At 42.4% G+C, this 25,539-nt stretch overlaps 1 protein-coding gene and 1 long non-coding RNA gene across 6 annotated transcripts in view; one reads left to right on the top strand and one right to left on the bottom strand.

Moving 5' to 3' along the window:
* Nucleotides 1-10,569: 10,569 nt before the first annotated feature.
* On the bottom strand, nucleotides 10,570-11,404 carry LOC147575270 (uncharacterized). Its single transcript, XR_015242192.1, has 2 exons — nucleotides 11,260-11,404; nucleotides 10,570-10,850 (listed from the first exon to the last, which is right to left on the bottom strand). It is a non-coding gene; the product is annotated as an uncharacterized LOC147575270 (long non-coding RNA).
* Nucleotides 11,405-11,504: 100 nt separating this feature from the next.
* The window catches only part of SBNO1 (strawberry notch homolog 1), a 58,802-nt gene continuing 44,767 nt past the window's right edge, over nucleotides 11,505-25,539 (top strand). Inside the window, exons 1-4 of one of the 5 annotated variants that reach the window (XM_086681523.1) lie at nucleotides 11,506-11,690; nucleotides 19,722-19,853; nucleotides 20,806-20,910; nucleotides 22,870-23,182. In XM_086681523.1, coding sequence (XP_086537649.1) covers nucleotides 19,722-19,853; nucleotides 20,806-20,910; nucleotides 22,870-23,182 — 550 coding nt within the window. In that variant the 5' untranslated portion in view covers nucleotides 11,506-11,690. Of the gene's footprint in view, nucleotides 11,691-19,721; nucleotides 19,854-20,805; nucleotides 20,911-21,732; nucleotides 21,815-22,869; nucleotides 23,183-25,539 lie in introns of those variants that run through there. The other 4 variants (XM_086681522.1, XM_086681520.1, XM_086681524.1 and 1 more) reach the window with 4 other exon arrangements.

Consider the following 25,539-nt stretch of genomic DNA (forward strand, 5'->3'; position numbering starts at 1 on the left):
GGCCAGAACCTCAGAGATCCTAGCCCAACCTACCTACCCATTTTACAGACGGAGAAAGAGAGACGACCAGAAGGACCAGGTAACTTACTTGCTGCTCAGGATCACCCAGCAGTATGATTGCAGGGCCTGGATGAGTTTTGTGACTTTGAGTCCACTAGGTAGTCCACTACCTTAATCCCAGGGAAACAACCCTGCCTTGTGCGCCACCAGGGGACCCTTGGTCATGCGTTCCCAGAGAAACACAATATGTCTTGGATAGTCTTTGAACACAGGGAAGGTGTCCAATTACAGCTGTCTTCCGGGGGGCCCCTCCTGGAGATGTAGGCAGAGGTCACTCATCCATTGTCTCTCTTTGGTCCCCAAGAAGGTTTTGGAGTCCATGCCACCGCCCAAGGACCCTACCATTGCACATACACACAAAAAAAGGAAAACTAAGGTGATGAGGTGATGTATGATATATGTGAAAACATTGGGAAAAGTACAAAGTGACACTTCTGTCACGAATTCACTGTATGGCTTTGATATATCATTTCATCTCTCTGAACTCAACTTCCCCAGTTGTCAAATGATGGACTAGGACTGTTCTCTTCAAGGTTCTCCCAGCTTCCACAAATGTACACAGGCTTTTCCTTTCTCTAAGATGCATTAATTCAACACTTAGTAAATTGTATATACCTGGTGCCATCTGGTACCCTTAAAAATACAGTGATGAATAAGCCACAGATCCTTCACCATATTTTTTTAGGGAAAAAACAAACAAGTAACCACTTTTTAAAAAGATAAATAGTGATGAATGCTATGAGTAGAATGAAAAGGGAGAATTTTACCACGTGAGTGGGGAGAGGGTTGCTTCTATAGATTTGATGAAGTGAGATATGTCATCTTTGAATAGTAACTTTAAGTTATACCCTAAATAAATAGGGCGCAAGGGAAAAGGTACTTCTGGTAGAGGGAATAACGTGTGTGAATGTCTGGAGGCAAGAATGAGCTTAGTGTGCTTGGGAAAAAAGAAGACACCCAATGTCATTGGAATTGAGCACGTGCTGGGGAGAATGGAGGGAATCAGGCTGGAGAGGTAGGCAGGTGCTAGATCACATAGGCCCTTGAAGGCTGTGCTGGCCTCTCAGCTCCAAATCTAGTTTTCTTGACCCTGTTCTGCAATATTGGGGCTACAAGCCACATTGGTCCTTTGTCAGCTAGCATTAGGTTCTGTCAACAGGAGAGGAAACAGGGAATCTGGAAATCAGGGGGAGGGAGAGGGGACTTGCTAATGCCTGTTTGCTTGCAGTTCCCATCATGGTCACCTAAGTAATGACATTTTGCTTCTCACGGTGGCATTTGGTTCAGCGTCCATGTTGTTACAGGCTCCCCCTCTGATTCTTCTAGCTCTAACCTCCCCAATTTGTTCTCCAGCCCTCAAGATGGGAGCTACTTCCTGCAGTTAAGTTACCTTAGTGGTCCCACTACCTCTTTAGTGAATTTCCTATTTCATTTAAAATTTTTTTAATGTTTATTTTTGAGAGAGAGAGAGAGAGAGACAGACTATGAGCAGGGGAGGGGCAGAGAGAGAGGGAGACACAGAATCTAAAGGAGGTTCCAGGCTCCAAGCTGTCAACTCAGAGCTCGATGCGGGGGTCGAACCCACAAACTGGGAGATTATGGCCTGAGCCAAAGTCGGACGCTTAACCGACTGAGCCACCCAGGCGCCCCTGAATTTCCTATTTTAGATTCTATTCCTAACAAGACCCAGACAGACACAAAGGTCATAGCAAGGACTCCGACTTTTATTCCATGTCTAACGGGAAGCCACTAAATGGTTTCAAGCCAAGGATAGATAGATGGGTGAATCTGAATAGTTTCTCACTGCAAATAGTTACATAAATTACAATAATCTATTTTGAGGTTTGGAATCGTGGAATAATGTGACATGTTTTTGGGCTGTTTGCTTAATGATCCCCACTTTCCTAAGATGGTTACATCATGTGGGTGAAATCACACCAATGCTATGATTACTTTCCTTACTCTAGTGTTATTTTTGCTTTCATATTTGCTCCAGGCTTTTGCTATTGTTAAATATTTCATATCAGCATCAGTTCTTGTAAGGTTCTATCAAATGGGGAATGTGCATCCTAAAGTGTCATGGCTGGTGGCCACTGTGATCTACTAACTGTGTCCCATTCTCTGTGAATACATATATAGACACACACACATATATATATATATATATATATATATATATATATATATATATGTATGTATATATATATTTTCTATTATGTATATGTGTGTGTGTATATATATATATATATATATATATATATATATATGTATATGTAAGGATACATGGATACACACATACAAATATATAAAACTTCCCCTCTCGATATGTATATACACGTAATACGTTAATATGTGTAATATGTATACAATATATGTACATATTTGGAATACAAACAAGTGACAGTAAAACAATACTCTTTACCTCATAGGCTTATTGTTAGGCTCAAATGGGAGACTGAATATAAAGCATATGGGGATGTAGGAGTTGGAAATGGTAGCCATTTAGCAGTGACTAAAATAAAGTTACAAAATTGCATCTTAGTGAATTGCTATAATTTGGGTTGTTAACAGTTTCCTCTCCTTCTCCATTCTTTTCTTGGTGTCCTCAGAGGGAAGCCAAAGCTTGTCTATTGAGTAGCATTTCAAGAGAGGACTCTGTGGTCAGGCTCCTTGTTATTGAGTATGGAGAGAATATGCGAAAATGATGTCTATAGCATAAAATTTGGTATCCGGTGATATAGAACCAATAGCTTCTATGCTTCAGTCTTTTTCCTCATCCTTTAAAATGGGTGTATCTTCCTTCCATCTTAACATCTCTTTTTAAGAAACAGTATTATAAACTAGTTCTTTAGTTGACTAGAATTCCTTAAGGGTTTAACATTATTAGTGTATTGAAAAAGTAAATGGGAAATGTATGTATCGATCAGTAAGGGTGTTTGTTTGAAAAGTCAAGCTTAAAGATGGTTTAACAGCACAGGTCAAACTGTTTAATTTAGAATGTGATTAAAACTTTTTTTTTGAGAGGGAGAGAGATAGATTGGGGAGGGGCAGAGAGAGAGAGGGAGAGAGAAAATCCCAAACAGGCTCCACGCTGTCAGCACAGGGCTCAAGGCAGGGCTCAAACCCACAAACTGTGAGATCATGACCTGAGCCTAAATCAAGAGTCAGACACTTAACCGCCCGAGCCACCCAGGCACCCCTAGAATGTGATTTTTAAATTTCTTTTATGCATGGGCTTTTAGTTTTTGGATAGCTCTTTAATTTGTGAGTTTGAAGGGGGTGAATAAACATCATTTTCTTTCTGAGAGATGTACTTAATAGCTGGATCAGTTTGCTGGGACTGCTGTAACAGAGCACTACGAACTGAGTGGTTGAAACAATAAAACCATCTTGCCTGCACCTGGGTGGTCCCTTTGTTAAGCATCTGACTTCAGCTCAGGTCATGCTCTCGTGGGTTCGAGTCCCGTGTTGGGCTCTGTGTTGACAGCTGGGAGCTCGGAGCCTGCTTCGCATTCTGTGTCTGCCTCTCTCTCTCTGCCCCTCCCCACTCTCAAAAATAAATAAACATTAAAAATTAAAAAAAAAAAACAACCTAAAGTATCGGCAGGGCTGGTTCCCTTGGAGGGCTCTGAGGAGGGGTCTGTTCCATGACTGTCCCCTGCTTTCTGGTGGCATGTTGACAATCTTTGGCATTCCTTGGTTTGTAGAAGCATCACTCCGACCTCTGCCTTTATCTTCATGCGGCCTTTTGCCTGTCTGCATGTGCCTCCAAATTTCCCTTTTGTAAGGACACACCCATGTTGGATTAGGGAATCACACTAATGACCTCGTTTGACCTCGTTTAATGACCTTGACTTGATTTGTAAAGACCCTATCTCCAAGGTCACATTCCGAAGTACTGGGGGTCAGAACTCCAATATATGAATTCATGGGAGACACAATTCAGTACGGGACAATAGTGTGTCTGAGTTTAATAGTTTAGACATTTTATGTTTAATGTGATGTGTCTTATGTCTAATTTAAATGTGATGCTTTTAGGGGAAATTTACAAAAACGAATAGCAGGGCATCCATTATAAAAACATAAAAAAAGTAAAGTATTATTTTAAGTTAATACACACATAGGGTGAAAACTTTAAACAGAAACCCTTCTCCTCCTTAATCTCATTCTCCCAGCTCCAGAACCATTCTATGCATATGCTACTATACTACCTTGGAGAAGGTAAAGACAGGTTATGGCAATGATGCAAACCAATAATGACCGTCAACACTTTGTGTGATGTGAAGAGTCGTCAGAACATTCTGAAAATCTGTATTAAGAAACAGGTAATAGGGCCGCCTGTGTGGCTCAGTCATTTGGGTGAGCATCCGACTCTTGATTTCAGCTCAGATCACAATCCAGGGTCATGGCATGGAGCCCCACAAGGAACTCAACTCTTGTTATCTGGGCCTTCATTTTTTCTTGTCATTCTTCCATTTCGTTTTCCCTTTCCTAAAGAGATACTCCACAGGGATTAAAAATGTCCATACTTTCTTGGGACAGTTTGAGTCCATATCAGTCTGTACTCCAAAAAGTTGGTTCTCAGGCCAGGGAAGACTTTTTTTTTTTTTTTTTAATTTTTTTTTCAATGTTTATTTATTTTTGGGACAGAGAGAGACAGAGCATGAACGGGCGAGGGGCAGAGAGAGAGGGAGACACAGAATCGGAAACAGGCTCCAGGCTCTGAGCCATCAGCCCAGAGCCTGATGCGGGGCTGGAACTCACGGACCGCGAGATCGTGACCTGGCTGAAGTCGGACGCTTAACTGACTGCGCCACCCAGGCGCCCCAGGAGCATGCATTTTAAAGAGCAGTGGAGGGTTAAGGTCGAAGCAGGGGTGTGGCACGATCTTATTTACGTTTTTATTTTTAAAAAAAAAATTTTTTTTTCAACGTTTATTTATTTTTGGGACAGAGAGAGACAGAGCATGAACGGGGGAGGGGCAGAGAGAGAGGGAGACACAGAATCGGAAACAGGCTCCAGGCTCTGAGCCATCAGCCCAGAGCCCGATGCGGGGCTCGAACTCACGGACCGCGAGATCGTGACCTGGCTGAAGTCGGACGCTTAACCGACTGCACCACCCAGGCGCCCCCAGGGAAGACTTTTAAAAATTAGTTTAAATACATGTTTAAACCTTTCAACTTTTCACTTTAATTAGTGTCTGTATTAATCAAGATTGGTTTTGGACTGCCATTGAAAGAAGCCCAGCTCGAGCGGGCTCAAGGAAATGAGGATGTGGATTATCGCTCATAACAGAAAAGTTCAAGGGTAGAAGTAACTTCAGGCAGGACGGGATCCAGGGAGTCAAAGAGTGTCATCTGCATGTAGTGTCTCCTTCTCCCTCCCTGTCCACCTCTTTGCCCTACTGCTGTTAGGTCGGCCTCACAGACTGGTCTCCCATTCTACGTGGCCTCTGCCCCCACTTCCTGATGCTATCTTAGCAACGTCAGTGGCAAGGAACTGTCTTTTTCCAACTGCTTTCAGTTCATGTCTTGGTTTTATAATGATTTTTTTTTTTTTTTTTTAAGTTCTAGGTCCAACATGGGGCTTGAACTCACAACCCCGAGATAAAGAGTTGCATGCTGACCTGAGTCAGCCAGGCGCCTCTTTTTCCTACTACTTTCGACATAAAGTTCTGAAACTGAAACTCGTTGCCTCGGCACTGAATCTATGGGTGTGGCCTGGAAGTGCACCCAACACTTCAATTTGCCAGAACTGAATTACATGCTCAACTCTGGAGGAATGTGTATGGGAGATGATTACTGTTCTCCAAACCACATGGACTTTGAGACAGAGAGATAAAAATTAAAGTGCCACTATCTGAAGAAAGACAGGTGGGGTGCCTGGGTGGCTCAGTCGGTTAAGCGTCCGACTTCGGCTCAGGTCGTGGTCTCGTGGTTCATGAGTTCAAGCCCTGGGTCGGGCTCTGTGCTGACAGCTTGGAGCCCAGAAGGCTTTGGATTCGGTGTCTCTCTCTCTCTCTCTCTCTCTCTGTTCCTTCCCTGCTCACACATACACTGTCTCTGTCTCAAAAATAAAGATTAAAAAAAAGAGACAGAGATGGATTTGGGGGGGGGGGGCAGTCAAAAACAACCTGTTCCAGAGCACAGATTTTTAAGGCAGTGAAAATACTCTGGTAACTGTAACGATAGATAGATGTCATTATGCGTTTGTCCAAACCCGTACAACGTATACCACCAAGAGCAAACTTTAAGGTGAACTACGGACTTTGGGTGATAGTGATGTATCAAGGTGGGGTTAGCACAACTGTAACAAATGTATTGTTCTAGTAGGGGACATTGATTAACTGGGGAGCCTGTGCATGGGTGGGGGTGGGGGTACATGGGAAGTCTCTGTACCTTCCCCTCAAATTTGCTGTGAATATAGTATAAAAAAAAAAAGGCCTTCAAAACACAACCCACCAAAAGCCTCTGTCCACATGATGTCTGCCATTGTGAAAAACCCAGTAGATGCTTTAGTCACATTCTGATGCTGCATTAGGTTGCTCACCACTCATCCCTTGAAACGCTACTTCCATGGCATCCGTGATATAATCTCTCCCTGGTTCTGCTTTACCTCTCTGACTTTACTCAGGCTCACTGAGTGCTCACCTCTTAGATTCACACCCTGAGGGTTCTGCCTTTGGCCCCCTGCTTTCCTCTCTGCATTCTTTCTAGCACAGTTTTATCCTTCTTCATGTTTTAATCCCCATCTAGATCCTCAAGCTGTAGACTCCCAACTGCTTGCTAGACCTCTCCACTTGGATGTCCCATTGGCCGCTCAAAATTCCTCATGATAGACTTACTTTCTTGGCCTCCAATGAACAATACCTCCTACTGTTCATATTTTTTTAAAGATTATTTTAGGGACGCCTGGGTGGCTCAGTCGGTTAAGTGTCTGACTCTTGATTTTGGCTCAGGTCATGATCTCACAGTTGTGGGATTGAGCCCCGCATTGGATTGGGCTCTGCACTGAGCATGGAGCCTGCTTGGAATTTTCTCTCTCTCTCTCTCTCTCTCTCTCTGTCTCTCTGCCTCTCCTCGACTTGCGTGCTCTCTCTCAAAATAAACATTTAAAAAAAAAAAAGATCATTGTATTTTCAAGTAATCTCTACACCCAATGTGGGTTTGAACTCACAACCCAAGATCAAGAGTTGCATGCTCTACCAACTGAGCCAGTCAGCCCTTCCCACCCCTTCATACCCTTGTGTTGTCTTTCCTTGATTGAATCTCGTGCGGCCTTGTTAATTGACAGAATGTGATGGAAACATCACTTGGTCAGTTGCAAGCCTAAAATTCAAGAGAGGCTGTAAGCTTCTGCTTTTGTGTTTTTGGGAGCCCAGAGCCACCATGTAAGAACCATGAGGCAACTGGAGAGACCACACGGAGAGAGAGAAATACAGCTATTCCAGCATCCTGGCTGAGCCCAGCCCAGCTTGCAGCGTGAGAAAAAACCAAAATGGTGGTTAAGTCATTAGGTTTGGGGGTGTTTGTTACATAGTAATAGATAAGCAAAACTCTCCCCATTATCTAAAGCCAAACTCATTGTCTTCCTCTTCACATGTTGGTCTTCCTGAGGTCATAGTTTCATCTGTGGCACTATTATCTACCTAGGTTCCAAAGAGAGAAACTGAGGCTTCATTATAGACTCCTCCCTCCTCACAACCCCTATACAACTAGCCGCTGTGTGTCGTTGGCTTTATCTCCTAAATATCTCTTGAACCTGGACCTCTTCTTTTGCTCAACAGAATTTTGCTCCATATCACCTTCTGTTCTTATCTTCTCTCGATCTATCTAGTCCTCATATCTGCAGCCCAGTTCTTAGATCCCTCTGCTACACTGCTCCCAGAGTGATATTCTAGAATGTCTAGCCAACCATGGCAGCTCTCTGCATAACAGGCTTCTGAGCTCCCTGTAGCCTACAGAATAAAGTCCAAACTCAGTTACAAAATGCTCTTGGAGAATGACCTTCATCTATTTTTATAATCCTACTGATAATTCCCTGTTACTTGCTATGTCAATCAAGGTTCAGACAGGAGGCCGAAACTACACCGGGTTTTGAATAGAGATCCATTAATGTAAAGAACTGTTAACTGGGTCTAAGCTGGTTAACTAGGTGACCTGAAAGGGTGAAAAGAGAACTTTAAGACATCACCTCTCCAGCTGCAGGAAGCAGCTCCCACCACTTGGGCTACGGGGACGCAGGGAAGGGGTTGGTGTCATTAAACTTAGAAACACAAAAGAGGGACCCGTGTTGCTCAGACCTAAACTCCAAGGAGGGGGCTCTGCTCAGCTGGTGCCAGCATCTCAGACCTTACAGGGTGGCCCAGTGGAGGGTCCTGCTGGTCCCGCCCCCTGGGAGGAGGGTTTGGTGGGACTATCCCGCAGGCCTGGGGGACACTGAGGAGAGCTGCTGCTACAGTAAGGAGAGGCAGCTGCTAGGGTGAAGAAGTGTTGTTGGGATGACGTTCACAGGAAACTTTCTCCTCCTCCAGCTTTGTCGTCTCCCTCTGGCACTCCCTGTTGCAGAAACAAACACTGAAACAGCTGGCAGAGCAGAAATGTGGTTTTGCGCATCACGATACAGACTAGAGAAGCCTGGGCTTGGAGCTGAGAGACGTCTGTCTTAATGACCCGTGCGCTTGCCTTGTTACTGTCGCTTCTCCTTGCTTTGCTCCTACCTGTTTCAGGACATTTGCATGTGCTGTTTCCTCTTCTTGAAATGCAGTTCCCTCTTCTCTTTGCCCACTTAATACCTACTTTTCCCACTTCCTCAAGGAAGCAGCCTTTGAGTCCTCTGGTGAGGTCAAATCCCTCTGTAATAGGCTGTTAGCTTCTTTGTAACAATGTCACAATTACAAGTTTACATTTTGTGAAATTTTTGGATTAACACCCACTACAATGTAGGGATATTAAACAATTTTTTAATGATTATTTATTTTTGAGAGAGACAGAGTACCAGCGGGGGAAGAACAGAGAGAGGGAGACACAGGATCTGAAGCAGGCTCCAGGCCCTGAGCTATCAGCACAGAGCCCAACACAGGGCTCGAACCCACAGACCATGAGATCATGACCTGAGCCAAAGTTGGACGCTTAAATGACTGAGCCACCCAGGTGCCCCAACACTGTAAGGACATTAATCTATGGGTAGGAACCATCCCCGTCTCTATCTTCATTTGGTTTTCTTACATTTGTGCCCCTAATTTCTAACAACGTACCTGGCCCGTAGTAAGGGCTCAATAAATACTTGTTGAATGGAGTGAGAAGTGCAGTTTTAACAGCCATGGAGAAGTCAATACCATGCCTCAACAGGGTTTTGTTTTGTTTCTGAATTAGCTGCTTCCAATAGCATCTCTGTTCTGGGTGGACCCAATAAGTCTTCCTCCTGCTTCTGGTCCTCAGTAGCTTGACTCCCATCCCGATACAACTGCTACTTGCATTGTCATTCTGAGATGCTCTATGCGTACACGCAAGCAAAATATATTATTATACATACTCATAGATAGAGGTGCTTCATTCTGTTGAACAACTGTTTTTCACTGTAGGAAAGTACCACAGTTCAGTTAACCAGTCCTTTCCTTAAAGACATTTAGTTTGTTTCCCATCTTTAGATTCTACAAATAATGCTGCAGTGAATAACCTTGTGTGTGACATTGTGTGCAAATACAGTTATATTGCAATATCTCCTGAAATACCATCTTTTACTTTGGTCCCAGAGAAGGAGATAATGCAGATCTGGCAGCAAGGACCTCGCTTGGATGCTCAGAAAGTATCTCTAAAGGTGGGGGTTTCTAGGTCAGACCTCCACTTTTTGGAATCTAGTATTTACCTAGTCCTAGCCTGCAGCTAGAGTTTGAGGGCCACTTGGAAAACAAATTGTACCAGCCATGCTCAGAAGACACTGATTCATTAAATACAGTGTTTTAGACTTTTTTTTCCGCATCCTTTCTCCTTTCATTTCCTTGTCTTTTCATAATTTGACAGATTTGTAATGGCTTGTTTGGTGTCATCTACACTAGACCATAAACTAGGGCTAGTCTAGTGGACAGCAGTGAACAGGACACATGAGGGCCTTGTTCTTATGGGACTAGTTTTATCATTTTTACCTTTACCAGGTTTCTTTGTGTGTAAGGATGAAATGAAATAATGAAAGCAAAGTAATTAGTCAGCAATTTAAAATGTTCACTTATATGAATATATATATATATACACATATATGACACATACTTATGTATATAAACGCCCAGTTGGAAGATTCATAATCATCTTGCCATGACTACTTTTTTTTCTCCCCACTTTCCCTCTACTTTCTCCTGAGGAGCTCACACCTTAACCTCCAAGTGTTTTGGGGACTTGGTTTTCAACGCAAGGCGAACGGGATGCGCCGCCAGTAGGGGGCAAGACTCACCCAGGCGTGCCTATTACCTAAGCAACGGAGTCAAACAGCATTCAGAATGACTTTACAAAAGGGTTACCAAGAAGTTAATTTGTTTATTCTGTCAGGTCATTTAATAAGAACAATAATAATAGTAGTAGTGGGAAGAATAAGGGGAAGGAGAAGAAAATAAGGAAGCGAGAGGTGGTGGCGACAAACCTTTTCTGCAGCAATCATTAATCAAGAGCAATAGTTCAGAAAAAAGAAATGGGGCTGACTCTGCTCACACTCTTTAGGGTATGATAATGACAGTGGACCAGCCGAAGGTCTCCGAGTTATACTGCGGTTTCATATTGAATAAAGTGCTTTGAGCGAGCCTAACAAGCAAAGAATAAGCGAATATTTTTTTCTCGGATTGACTGGGTAATGAAGAGCTTTCCAAAGTGATAGAGACGCCACTAGGTAACTTCCTGGGCCGAAGCCACACACCAAAAGGTTTTGAAAATAGCTTCGGGCCCCTCCTAGCCCGACTTTTGAAAGCAGGTGTGGGACGCATGCGCCCGGCCCACCGGCTGACCTCCTCGTGGCAAAACCAGAGTGCGGACCTTCCTCCCGACGGCCCGCGGGGCAGAAAGGGAGGGGGAACGGATTTCTCGCGAGGTGTTTGGGCGCCGGCGGAAGCAGTAGACACGTGACTCTTCCAAGAGGCCTTCGCCTTCCCCCCTCCCCCTTCTCGGAAACCCGGCCCCCTCACCCCTCGCCCACCCCGGAGACGCGGTAAAGGACCGTTTGGGTTCCGGAATTCTCTTGGATCCAACCACTGGTACCGGGTCGGCTGGGGCCGGCGGAGTCCGTGCTTGGCAGCGAAGGCAGGGGGCGGTCAAGATGGGGGGGGGAAATCATCTTCCTTCACCTAGGAGGGAGGCGGGGCGGAGGGGGGCGCTGGGGAGCGGGTGGGGGGGGGGAAAAGGGAGGAAGTCACGTGGGGCGCGCGGCGCGCGCTGCGTGCGCGCGGCGCCTCATCCGTCGCCCCACCCCCTCCCCTCCGGCGGGGCGGGGGGGCCGGGGGGAGGGGCGTCAAGATGGCGGCGGGGAGGTAGGCAGAGCCGGACGCCGCTGCTGCCGCCGCCACCGCCGCCTCCGCTCCAGTCGCCTCTAGTTCTTCAAGCTCTCGCCACCCGGGAGAAGCTGTTCCGGCGTCGGATCCCGCGGGGAAAGTAAGTCCTTTCCTTAGCTCTCTTCTGCTTCCACACTCCCCCTCCCGGACAGCCAGCCTCCCACTCCCACCCTCCTCAGGGGGCCGTGTGGGGCCGGGCTGGGGGGGGGGGGCAGCCACCTCACCCCGGCTTGGGGCCTCCCTCGCCCCTCTTCGCCCCCTCAGCTGCGCGCCCCAGGGTTCTCGGGGGCACGGTCCCAGCAGCAGCCGCCCCGCCGCACTCGCTTCCTCCGCCCGTCAGCGCCGGGCCCTGCGGTCGCTGCGCGTGGGGCTCTCGGGCCCCGGGGGCCCCGCTGTCCCGGGCCGGAGGCACCCCAGTTTGGGCGGGGAGGCAAGGTGTGCGGACTCCGGCTCCGACTCTACTTGGGTCGCCCCCCTTGCTTTCCCCGCTCCACTCGAGGACTGCGAGGTCCCGGACCCGCAGGAAAGTGAGCTCCGCAATCCTTCAAAAGTCCTCCTGTCGGAGGATTGCCCCCGGCTTACGACGAGTGCGGGAGGCGATGGGAGCGCCCCAAATCTGGACCCCACACCTGCAGTTTTCTGATTACCTCGCTCTCAGGGTGTCGAAGCGGTACGTGGGACACGTGGGGGCCACCTTCAAGCCTCACCGAGCGATCAGGTTAATTTTGTCTCCAGCTCGCTCGCCTCCCAGACCCTAAGCATCTATGCAGAGAAAGGCGGTTGCGGATTTGCTTGCTCTAAGAGTGCTTGGCGTAACGAGCATCTAAAGTTCCCCAAACCAGTGCTCGCTGGTGGTTTCCCTGAAGTGGTTTGGGATCGGTTTAACCGCTGAGGAGATTTGGATGTGCCCGAACCCTTGTGATTGTTTCTTTCCTGACCCTGGCATCCAGCTCCTCCCCTTTCCACCCCGGCTTTGTGCTGCTGTTTGGTTAATGTTTGCGGACCACTAACTTGATCCTCGCACAGAGAAGCCCTTTTTATGTGCGGGCTCCGTTTACTGTAGGAAGCTTTTGTTTTGGGGAGTCGCTGGTTGAGAAACGTGGGGGAAAGAAGGGCCAAGAAAATGAGAGTCAAATAAAGCAACGTTTTTATCCATTGAATTGCGCAGCCAATTGTAACCGCACCCGGAAGTTTGTACTAAACACGTGTTGCTGAGGGAAGGTTAAAAGCTGGGTCCCCTTTGACCTTTGAGAGTTGATTATTAGCAGTTGATGTTGGGTTAAATGGTTGTTGGTTTGTATTTTTTTTTCTAGACAGCCATGGTTAGGGACGAAGTAGGGCTTGTACAGAGTCGGCCAGGAAGGTCTAGAAAGCTGTCAAATCCGGAGTTGCCCTAGAGCAGATAGACTCGGAGACAGGAACCAGCTAACAGTGCGAAGGGATTCCTTTCCCCCACTATATTTACGGCAATCAAGTGATTTTTTTTTTCCGTAAGCTGCGGGGAAAGCCAGGATCATTGCCCCAAAGACAGTTTGTATAGAATTTCTAGGACAAAATGCAGAGTTTGGCATGGGTGCCTTGCATGGGACCGTGATTTTGAGAGCAAGGGAACGTTTCATTTTCGTGTCTAAAGAAGCTGCTTCCAAGATTTCCTTTATCTGGAAAAACATCTATATTCTTTTGGCTTCTGCTCTTTTGTCCCCCAGGCTAACTTAATTACACACAGTTGTCTATAGAATTTTAAGTGAATTTTACTCTAGCTTGTGGGTAAGTATCAGAAGGGGAGGCTTAGTTGGTGGCTGACAGTCCCATTCATTCATTCATTCATTCATTCATTGAATGCTGTTAAGTGTCTGGCAGTTTTACTTAAGGGCTTTGCTGAAATTACGTACTGCTTAAAAACGGACAGTGTGGAGATTCTTTCATGCTTTTTAAAATGATTCATCTCAAAGACTCTGGCTGCAGATACATTTCTGCGTTTCTTAGTTTCTAAATTGAGCTTTGATTTGAGACTTGCCTCCTGTGAAGGTCCTGAACGCTTGGATCTGAGATCTGGTCTTGCAGGTACCCTGACTTCATGAGTCTCTCAGTTCCCCTGCTTTGTCTGCCTAAAATTAGTGTAAAGATACTTTCTGAGAAGAGCTGCTTTCACATGAAATAGCTAAGTAGTTACCAAAATGATAGGATCCTAAAGTTTTTGCAGTTGTCTTTTTTTTTTTTTTTTAATGCTGAAGATTGACTTTGATGTCGTTGAACTTATTAGGACAGTCTTGGGATACCACTGAAATTTTGTGTAGATGGAAAGATAGGCTCTTGAAGAGCAGGAACTCTGGTTTTTATGAGTACAGTACAAAACCCATCAAGTTAACTTGCTTATTTAATTCTGGGGAGGCAGTGTATAGTACAGAGTAGTGATTTTGTTTTGAAACCTTTTTACTGCATCCCGTGGTATTTTTACGTTGTGTAAACATAATGACATGTTTTACGTTGTGATCTAGTATATACGCACACACGGAACTGAAAAAGTCATGTTGTGAAATGTTTATCCTCTCTATGCACTCTGCGCTAGTTTTCTGTTCTGTATTGAAATATTTAAGAATGCTGATCATGATACACTGAATTGACTTGACAACTCACTGTGGTGTGACCAGCAGATTGAAAAATATGTTCTAGGGTTAAGAGTACAGTATCTTGGGGGGATGTGGGGTCAGAGCTCCTAGGTTTCTAATTCTGCTCCATGCTTGCTTTGTTGTTACCTTGTTACAGTTCATCTCTCTAAGGCTCAGTTTTTATCTGTGACAAAGGGATAACAGGTAATATTTATTCATGGGTTATCTGGAGGGTTAAAAGAGAAAAGAAATCAACACTGTAGTAAATCTCAAGGTGTCTAACCATCTGGATTTGATGGTGGTAATCAAGAAAGTTGTCCCACCCCCTCCATTCTTTCGTGTGTTTTTTTGTAAAGCATATTTGAAATTTTGTTATCTGCACATTCCTTTGTGAATCCATTCTTCCTATAAGTTTTGTAGTGAGAGCAGGAAGAGGCAAACTTCAGTGAGCAATTGCTCCCTTGAAAAATAGCTATTTAAAAATACAAATTATATTCCTCAAGGTAATGAAAATCCTTGTTAATGAATTTTTTATGTTATCTTTTATATCTCGTGATGTTCTTTTTTTGTTGTTGTTAGTTTCATTTATTTATTTTGAGAGAGGAAGAGAGAGCGAGAGAGTATGCATGCATGAAAGGGATGGAGAGAGAATCCCAAGCAAGGCTCCCCACTGTCAGCGCAGAGCCTGATGTGGGGCTTTGAACTCACAAAACGTGAGATCATGACCTGAGCTGAAAGCAAGAGTTGGACACTTAACCAACGGAGCCACCCAGGCGCCCCTCTCCTGATGTTCTTAATTAAGGAATTGCATTCAGTAGACACTGAATAAATACCTTGTTCATAGATTATATTAGCTAAATTCTGAGTGGATCATTATCCTTCAACTTCTTAAACTAAATGTCATTCGTTACGTGTGGGCTTTGTAAAAGCAAAGTTGAAGCGGAGTTAAAAGGCAGACATACTTAGCGTTGTTAAGGAGAAAAAGTCCTGTTTGTTATTGGTTCAGGCAAAGAAAGATACTTGCTTTACATAAAGAGGTCTACCAGTCTCCTCTAGGCAACCTAACTGATTAGCTGGACAAATTGAATATCTGACACTTATAGGTAAAAAGGAACTCGTATTTTATAGAACTAACGTGGAAGTTATTGAATAGATTGCCCACAAGTAAAGTTGTATTTTAGGGAAAAAAGCGTTGGATCAGTAATGTGGAAGAAAACCTGTATTTTTGACGTGATACTAATATTTATCCAAATGATATTTAATAGCTAGTAATGTAACATTTATGCAACAGCAATCCTGTAAAATAGGTTCTGTTTTTATTCCCATTTGAGGAAACAAGTTATTACTTGATCACATAAGTTATTATTTGACTGTATTATACTACTAGTGGATGATGTGGCCAGGATTTGAACCCAGATATTGTTTGACCCCATCGTCTGCACACTTGCCACTGCTACAGATAGACCCCTTGTATCTGCCCAGAGCTATAAAGATCTGCTTTAGGTCTCAACAAGAGCAATCTTGTCCTGGTTGATAGGTTTCAGTGTTGGTATTCTCAGTGGGAACTGTACCCTTGCATTCTTCTGATTGGCTCTTGTTTCTCAGGATTCTCTTCTTGCCAAGGATGGCTCTTCATTTCTACTACTGTGTCCTTGTTTCTTATTTATCGTAGATGCTCTCATAGGTGTACTATTTTGAAATAGGTGGTATTTTTGAATGTGTTTATTTATGATAGAAATGGAACCTTTTGTTCGTTGTTTCAGATAGAGTCACTCTGAGGTTAGCAATTTTGGGGTTTGTTTAAACATTGCTACATGTTAAACTTCACCTAAGGGCTACGAAATCCTTTGTTAGATACACTGTAACACAGTTCTCTTATATCTATCTAACAGTATTTGCATTTATATTGTATTTAAAGGGTTCAAAGTAAAATTGTTGTTTTTCCTCTCAATAAATCTTACTCGTAAGGTGAGGAGACGATTGAATAATATAACCTTTTTAAGAGCTCTCTTCGCCTGAACACTGAAATTCTGTGAGTCTGTAATAGTTTCAGAATAGGAAAATTAAATATTAAGAGTATTGCCTAATGGCATTAGATGTTCCTCCATATCCCTTTCCCCCTTTTTCACTGCAAAAAAGTGCAAGTAAAGAATTTGTGCCCAGTTGACTAAGAAAGGATCCCTAGGGGGGCCTGGGTGGCTCAGTCAGTTGGGTGTCCTACTTGGGCTCAGGTCATGATCTCATGGCTTGTGGGTTCGAGCCCCACATCAGGCTCTGTGCTGACAGCTCAGAGCCTGGAGCCTGCTTCGGATTCTGTGTCTTCGGATTCTGAGTGCCTCTTCCCCATCATGCTCTGTCTCTCTTTCAAAAATACACATTAAAAAAAAAAAAAAAAGATCCCTAGATTTTGTGTGTAAGATGTATATAAACCTAAAATCTCCTTCATTAACAGCTTGTAAAAGTCATTGTCGTTACTAAGTCACTACTGAGGTTAGAGGTCTCGAATTGTTATTCCTGTGAATGAATTTGCAGTAGGTCATTGAGTGTTATTTATAACTGTGCTGTTATTTCTTGTAAAAATACCAAGTTTTTCCCAAATTTTTCCCTTCCCTGATAATATTTTTGTACTTTCAATTCTCGCTGTTCAGAAAATATGTTTCAAAAACCTCTCATGAATTTAGTAATGCTTTTCAATGATTTTTTTTTTCATTAATGATGTTTTTATACTTTTTAGTATAATTAGGTAGGGCTTGGCGTGCCTCTAGTGGATTAATGGATCCCTTGGCCTCCCAAGCGTTCTTTGGTCTGTAGTTTAGGTGTCACTGGTTCAAAACAATGTTTTTTTTTTGTTTTTTTTTTTAACGTTTTATTTATTTTTGAGACAGAGAGAGACAGAGCATGAACGGGGGAGGGGCAGAGAGAGAGGGAGACACAGAATCTGAAGCAGGCTCCAGGCTCTGAGCTGTCAGCCCAGAGCCTGACGCGGGGCTCGAACTCACGGACCACGAGATTGTGACCTGAGCTGAAGTCGGCGGCTTAACCGACTGCGCCACCCAGGCGCCCCAAAACAATGTATTTTTATTTCAAATGTAAGTAAATCATTATTTCTAATATTGACTTTAAAAAGATGACATTTTGATAGTTTCTGGAGTTTTATCAATCAATCTAGGTCAGGATTAGTCATAGCAAGCAGACCAGGACCACCACACATTCCCCCAAGTCACTGGTCTTAGTGAAGTATTTTGTGGATTGAAAATGTTTTTATTTATTTTTTATTTTTAAGTGTTTATTTACTTCGAGTGAGCAGGGTAGGTACAGAGTGAAGGAGAGAGAATCTCAAGTAGGTTCTGTGTCGTCAGCATAGAGCTGGATGTGGGGCTTGAACCCACGAACCGTGAGATCATGACCTCAGTCGAAACCAAGAGTCAGATACTTAACTGGCTGAGCCACACGAGCGACCCTGAAAATGTTTCTAAAGCATTGGCTTAGCTCTCAGTACCTGTTTGTACTACATTACTAGGATTAGTTTGTAAAATATGGTCAGCTATTTATTTTACATCTTCATTGGGACATTTCTCCTATTTGTCTCCTCTGTTCATTCCCTTCATACCGTTTCCATCTTGCTGTGCAATAATCTGTCTTCCTTCTGATTTTAATCTCAAACTGGCATTTATTCCAAAGTTAAGTATTGAAACTTCTTAGGTTAGCAACATTGACTTCTTGATCTATTCATTGGAAAAAGAATGCATGGGCTTTGGGAGTTTGAACAGTCTAGATCTGGGTAGGTGTAGGTAATATAAGCTTTATGCGCCTCAGTTTCATCTCTGGAATTATAATACCTACCTTTTTCGGGGTTGTTGTGGGCTCATAGTGTACATGAAGAGCCTAACACTGTGAGCTTTGTAAAAGATACTTAGTTGTCAATTTCCTTTCTGTCCTTCTTCCTGCTCAAAATGTACTCCAAAGACTTCTTTTCCTTTTTCTGAAAAATTTTGGGGGAATCTCATTCGGCTTATCTCTTCTTCCTTGGGGCTGTTTAAGACCCTCTTTAAACAGTCTGCCCTTAGTTTCATTTCTGGGTACCTGTGGTTTCTATCTTAAACTCATTCATGTTTCTGTTAGAACTTCTTTCTAATTGATACTTAGGCTCCTGTGACATAGGCCTACCTAGTAGAGGATTTTTCTGTTAAGTATCTTGCTTTCATTTGAAACAGTATTTCTGCACATTGGAAGTCATGGTCATGGTGACTAACACCTTTCTTTTAGTAGGACATAATGAAAACACTGGCATTTAATTCTGTCACACAGCCTGAGAACAAATGAACTAGCTGAAAATTAGTATATTTATGTAACATGAAATTAGTGTTTTGAGAAAAATAAGTACAGTCATTTTTTTTCCGTGTTTATGTATGTAAATTGGTTATTTCAGATAATGACAAAAGTTAAAAATTGAGAAAGTTGTTTTTTTTCCCTCTACAAAATGGATAAAAATCTGTTTTGGTGCTAAATTACTTTGATACATTGGATCAAAGTACATTGGTTCCTTAGAGTACAGTTGGAAAACCCAAACCTGAAATGTATTTGCTTGCTTCATTTTCCCCTACTAAACCATGTAAGTCCTTTTTGGGTCTCCTGTACTCAATGCTTATTTTTTCACTTTGTGTTGGCTTATCTCTAATCGTCCATCAATTCATGCTTTTTGTGTATTTCATATTTTCTTTGATCTTAAGAGCTTCTGTATAAACTTAGCCTTATGGATTGTCCTTCCTAAATATCTTGGAATCCATCCCCCCTTCTTTCCACACTCTGTTATTATAGCACATCATCTCTCTCTTGGTGTGTGTAGTGGTTTCCTAAAATGTCTCTCTGCTTCTGGTCTTATTCTACCCATTCTCAGTTTGCTTCCATACTTCTGTGGAGTAACCTGTCACAAATCTGACTGTGTTCTGCAGTCTTCTATCTGATAACTCTTCAGTGACCCCCACCACCCACGGGATTAAGTGAACTCTCTAGCATTGTATAGAAGGTTGTGGGTGACATTTTCCTCATCTCTCGTCATCACCTATCTGAGCCTTGGATTTCTGTTCTGAGCTTCCGTACCAATGGTAAATTACTCATAAACGTTGTTCTTAAAGTACTAATGTCTTTCATGCCTCCATAAATTTTAATGCACCGTGCAGAAGATGCTTCCCCACCTGGTGATTTCTTCCTTGAGACTCAGTAGTTCCCGGTCATCTTTGTCCCCTCTCTCCCCAGGCCAAGTTTAACATTCCTTTTCTGTTCCCACCGCATTTTGTACACAAATACTCTTGCTGTGTTTTACATATTTCTCTGTCCTTTCCATCTTGTGAATTTTTTGGAATCAGAGACTATTTCTCGTTAGTCGTTCTTACTTGATATGTAACAGGTTCTTCATAAATATCAAGTGAACGGATCTAGTAGAAAATGTTCGTTTATATTTAGAAGAGAGTTAATTGTCATTTTAAGTTTTTTATGTTAACATTAAATCTTTTGTTCTAAAGATGGTGGAGCCAGGGCAAGATTTACTGCTTGCTGCTTTGAGTGAGAGTGGAATTAGTCCGAATGACCTCTTTGATATTGATGGTGGAGATGCAGGGCTTGCAACTCCAACACCTACTCCTCCAGTTCAGCAGGTAAGAGTTTTCCAAAGCCTCTGTAAAAAGTAGACTGCTTAAATTTCATTTCTCCTTACAGAAATAGGTATTAAGATACATTAAAAAAATTTTTTTAATGTTTATTTTTGAGAGAGTGCACGTGTGTAAGTGGGTTAGGGAGGGGCAGAGAGAGAGGGAGACAGAGGATCCTAAGTGGGTTCTGGGAGCCTGATGCAGGGATCAAACCCACTAACTGAGCCATGAGATCATAACCTGAGCCCAAGTCGGACACTCAACTGACTGAGACACCCAGGCGCCCCAAGACATAATTTTAAATATGCATGTGCATGTTATTTTTATGTTATTAGTCTTCATTCATGAGAGGGACATTTTTGCAGTGAAAAATTAAGACATTTTGTGCTCTGATATACATACATATTTATATAAGAGAGACGTATTATTTAGAGCTCTTGTGGGAGGGTTGTTAATTTCCTTACTAGTTGTCTTTGTACTTCTTGGGGACCTTCTGAGGTTTCACTATATACTTTCTCTGAAAGTTAAAATAAGATTCTGGTGTTAGCATAATTTTGTGAAGATGTTGTACTTGGAAAGATTATTACTTTATACTTGGTATCATATTTTTTTGAGGGTAAAACTTTTTTGTTTTTGTTTTTTTTTCATTTTTTTTTCAACGTTTATTTATTTTGGGGACAGAGAGATACAGAGCATGAACGGGGAAGGGGCAGAGAGAGAGGGAGACACAGAATGGGAAGCAGGCTCCAGGCTCTGAGCCATCAGCCCAGAGCCCGACGCGGGGCTCGAACTCACGGACCGCGAGATCGTGACCTGGCTGAAGTCGGACGCTTAACCGACTGCGCCACCCAGGCGCCCCTGTTTTTGTTGTTTTAATAAAATGAATACATCTTTGGGTCTTAAAACAGTTCACTCCCATCATATTTTATTTCTTTCTCTGATGTTATTTTCTCTCCAGTCAGTGCCACTTAGTGCGTTAGAATTGGGTTTGGAGACTGAAGCAGCAGTTCCTGTTAAACCAGAACAAGAGACAGTACCTACTCCAGCACTGTTAAATGTTAGGGTAAGAACGATTTACATTTGACATTGTTACTCAAATGGTTTAGGATCATAGTCAGAAAATAACCTATAATATGAAGTCATTTTTATCTTACTAGTTCTGCTTTTTGCTGCTTTCCAATATGCTACTCTCACATCCTACTTGCTAAAATAATGCTTTCATTCTTCTGGTAGCTATGTTGCTCAAAAGACAATTAGGACAAAACAGAAAATTTTTTGAATTTACTCATTGTAAATGATGTAAAATTTGTGAACTACACATTAACCCACTGCACTTAATTTTTCCTTGTTTATTTCAGCTTTTGTCCATTATGTGATCATAATTGTGCTTTAAATACAGAGTTTACCTTAAACATAGCATTTATGAACTTAAGCCTAGTGGTGTAAAGGACATCCTAGTTAAAAATTTGATAATTATGATAAATTATTGTTGAGGGTTTTATTTGAAAGTGGTAAGTGGTGGGACGCCTGGTTGGCTCAGTTGGAAGAGCATGTGAGGGTTGTGAGTTTGATCCCCATATTGTGTGTAGAGATTACTTAAATCTTTAAAAGAGTTCCCTGCTTTAAAAAAGGGGGGATAAGTGGCAGCCTACAAAATTCTTGTTATAGGAGTCATGGAAAAATACCAAATACTTTGAAGAGGGAAGGAAGTAGAAATAGACTGAAATTTATAAAGATACTCAGTTGTACTTCAGTCGTTTAAGATCACAGATATTTTATCATTCTCAAATCTTTGACTTTTTTTCCCTGCATTTTTGTCCAGCTTCTAATGTCCCCTCCCCACCCCCCAACTATAAAAAACAAAATGCTATATGGTTTTTCTTAGGCTCAAAGGTAGTACCTGTATTATCACCAATGTTTGATATTGATGATATTGGTGGATTCCCTGGATCATTCATGCAAGATAGGTATTTAAAATGTTGCTTGGGGTTGCCTGGCTGGCTCAGTCAATAGAGCATAGGACTCTTGATCTCGGGGTCATGAGATCAAGTCACACATTGGGTGCAGAGATTACTTAAAAGTAAAATCTTCAAAAAAAAAAAAAGGCTGCTTGGTAGTTTTCTCTTTTAAGTTCTAAATGTTGGTATAGTCTGTATGATAGCAAACAAAACATTGTATAAGAATCACAGAATGTTAGAAATGGAAAATGGACTTCAGAGAGCCTGGGCCTCCAGGGGTGAAGTGATTTGCTTAAGGTTATTGACCTAGTTGAGGCAGTGCTGGGATTAGAAATACTTTCTCTTCCTAGCCCTTGTATTATAGGGTTGCAATACATCACAGCTTGCTTGGGATAGTCCTATTTTATGCTTGCTGCCCCTGACAGTTACAGAAAATGTCACACTACTATTATACCTTCTTTTTCCCCCTCAAAATGGTGTGTTTTAACTTGGTAGTTTATAGTTAGGCATGTTTAATTAAAAATACAGCACCAGTAGTTTGGTAAGAAAGTCAGTTTTAAATTTTATTTTTTTATTATTAACTTTTAAATGCTTATTTATTTTGAGAGAGTGAGAGAGCCCATACATGTGCACGCATGGGAGCAGGGAAGGGACACAGAGCGAGAATCCCAAGCACGTTCACAGAGCCCAGTGCGCGGCTTGAATCCACAAACCATGAGATCATGACCTGAACCAAACCAAGTGTTGGATGCTTAACTGAGTGAGCCACTCAGGTGCCCCCCCATTTTTTTTTTTTTTTTTTTTTTTTTTTAATTTTAGAGAGGGAGTGAGGAAGGGGAGGGGGCAGAGGGAGAAAGAGAATCTCAAGCAGGTTCCATGCAGACACCAGGCTCGATCCCATGACTCTGGGATCATGACCTGAGCCGAAATCAAGAGTCAGACACTCAACTGACTGAGCCCCTAGTTTGAGATTTTTAAATGGCCTTCCATGTGTGTGGATCTAGGCTGTGTTAGAGAGTAAAGTACTTCTCAGTGGTCTGATGTGTTATGGTTTTCTTTTATAGCAGCAGCCTCCATCTACTACAACATTTGTGCTGAATCAAATAAATCAGCTTCCGACCTTGGGATCTACAATTGTAATGACTAAAACACCGCCTGTAACAACGAATAGGCAGACCATCACATTAACAAAGTTTATCCAGACTACTGCAAACACACGCCCTTCAGTCTCAGCACCAGCAGTACGAAATGCCATGACCTCTGCACCCTCAAAAGACCAGGTTCAGCTGAAGGATCTACTAAAAAATAATAGTCTGAACGAACTCATGAAACTGAAGCCACCAGCTAATATCGCTCAGCCAGTTGCAACAGCAGCTAGTAAGTCTTTCTATTTTCTATGGTGTCACCTGTCTCCCTGAGGTAAGATAGGTCAGTGTGTTTTTAAGGGTTTGCTTGGGTCTTAAAAGAACTGGGCAGGAAGGAGATGTCTGCATGACTCTGTACAATTACAGTATTTATACAGTACAAAGGAAGAAGAAATTTAGAAGCCTTAGCATTTACCTTGAAGTAAAATACGAAATTTCCAGGTGGCTACAATCATTAACACCATGAGATACTGGTTTTATATATTGGGAATAACTGGTTAACACTTTCTTGGTCCTTTAAATCTGTGCTTCTCAAACTTTATGTGATCTTGTTCACAGCCAGAATCAGATTCAGTAGGTCTGGGTGGGGCCCAAGATTCTGCGTTTTTCTAACAAGCTTTTTGGAGGTGTTATTGCTGGTGGTCCTTGGACCATGTGTGAGGTAACTGGCTTTAAACTGATACTTTACTGCTTTACTGTGACTTTTACAGCTTTATGATTTTGCCTGTCACTGGCTTCATTGCTTGTGGATAGTCGTGTATTTAGTAAAAATTCCCTTTTAAAATACACATGTTTTCATTATAAAATAATTTACTGCATTTTTTTTGAAGAATGAGCACCCATATAATAACTTTCTAAAAAAACAGCTTTATTGAAATATAACGTGCATACGATAAATTTTACCTTTTTAAAGTATATGGTTGAGTAGATTATAGTATATTCACAGTTGTTAAACCATCACTACTAGCTAATCCATAATACCTTAAGGATAGGGTTTAACGGGAAAAAGTTCCACAGTGGTTTGATTGCATTTTTAAAGAGTTTGTTTATGCATAAAGAATATAGATTTTGTAGTTTTTCTTTGGAGTTTGTTGTTGCTCATTTATTCAACAAATATTTATTGAGTGCCTTCTATATGCCAAGTACTGTTCTGGGGTTTTGAGGCTATGGCTGGGAGAAAAACTGTTGGAATCTCTGCTCTCATGGAGCTTGCATCCTAGTGGAGAGATGCAGACAATAAACAAAATAAGTTATACAGTACGTCTGATATGGACAAGCTCTGTGGAAAGAAATAGAAAATGGGGTACAGGGCAGGAAGAGGTTACAGTTTTAAGTGGAACGTTCAGAGGAAGCTTCGTGTTTAGTGTATTGAGGTAATTTTTAAGGGTAAAATAGAATTAATTGGCGTTTTTAAAAATTTTAGCAGTGTCATATTTTAGTAGTATAGTTTTAGAAACTGAAAAATGTGAACTCTTAAGAGGGATATTCTTTCCTTCCCTCTACATTCTGCTGAAATATATTTGAGTGCCTTTTTATTTATTTATTTATTATTATTATTTTTTTAACGTTTATTTAGTTTTGAGACAGAGAGAGACAGAGCATGAACGGGGGAGGGTCAGAGAGAGGGAGACACAGAATCTGAAACAGGCTCCAGGCTCTGAGCTGTCAGCACAGAGCCCGACGCGGGGCTCGAACTCACGAACTACAAGATCATGACCTGAGCCGAAGTTGGCCGCTTAACCGACTGAGCCACCCAGGCGCCCCTATTTGAGTGCCTTTTATGTAACAGTACCATGGCAGGCACTGTTGGAAACGGTAAATGACCTCAGTCATAGTCTGAGCTGACCACTATTGTATAGTTTTAGCATAGGAATTGGTGCCTTTTTTTAAAGTAGATTTCTTTGGGATTATTGTATGTTTGGATTAAGGAGATAGAATGGAGGTTCCTGATGATTTATACTGGCACATAAATAGCATTTTATTAGGGTTTTGGAATGAGGTGATAGGTATTGTACAGTTCCTTTTTCCAAAGGAAAAATGTATTTGTATTTCTAATTGTGGGAAATAAATAAGTTCTAATACCTGATATAGACCAATATGTAATTTAGGGACAGAATTGACTGCTTGGAAGTTGTGCTTATGTTTATAAAGAAGAAGGCTGGGGCGTTCGAAAGCAGTGGTCAAAAAGTGTTTGTAGCGCAATGTAGAACTAACTTTGTCTCCAGTGAGAGATGTATTAAAAATATCAAATTATTTAATCTTTTCTTTGAATCCATACCATTGTGGCTTTATGGTTATAGTTTACTCAAGGTCATTGTCCTGAACTAACTGCAGCCTGGCAGCTAGATGCCAACTGAAAAATAATTTTAGCTGCCTTAGGACAGATTTTTATTTTCTGCCATGGAGAGCAGGACCGTGGCCCTGACCTGGCTGGGGTGCAGGGCAGCATCTGGGATGGCTCTTGGGAGACTTAGGGGTGGGGTGGGGTGATCAGTTTTGGAAGCAACTTTCATTAAAAGTTTTTGGGTTTGAGGAAATACTGCTGCTTTTTTGAGTGGCTTTCTGAGCATTCTACCCCTCAGAGCACAT

The sequence above is a fragment of the Puma concolor genome, chromosome D3 (genome assembly GCF_028749965.1).
Source record: "Puma concolor isolate L17-30 chromosome D3, mPumCon1.1.hap2, whole genome shotgun sequence".
NCBI classification, from domain to species: Eukaryota; Metazoa; Chordata; class Mammalia; order Carnivora; family Felidae; genus Puma; species Puma concolor.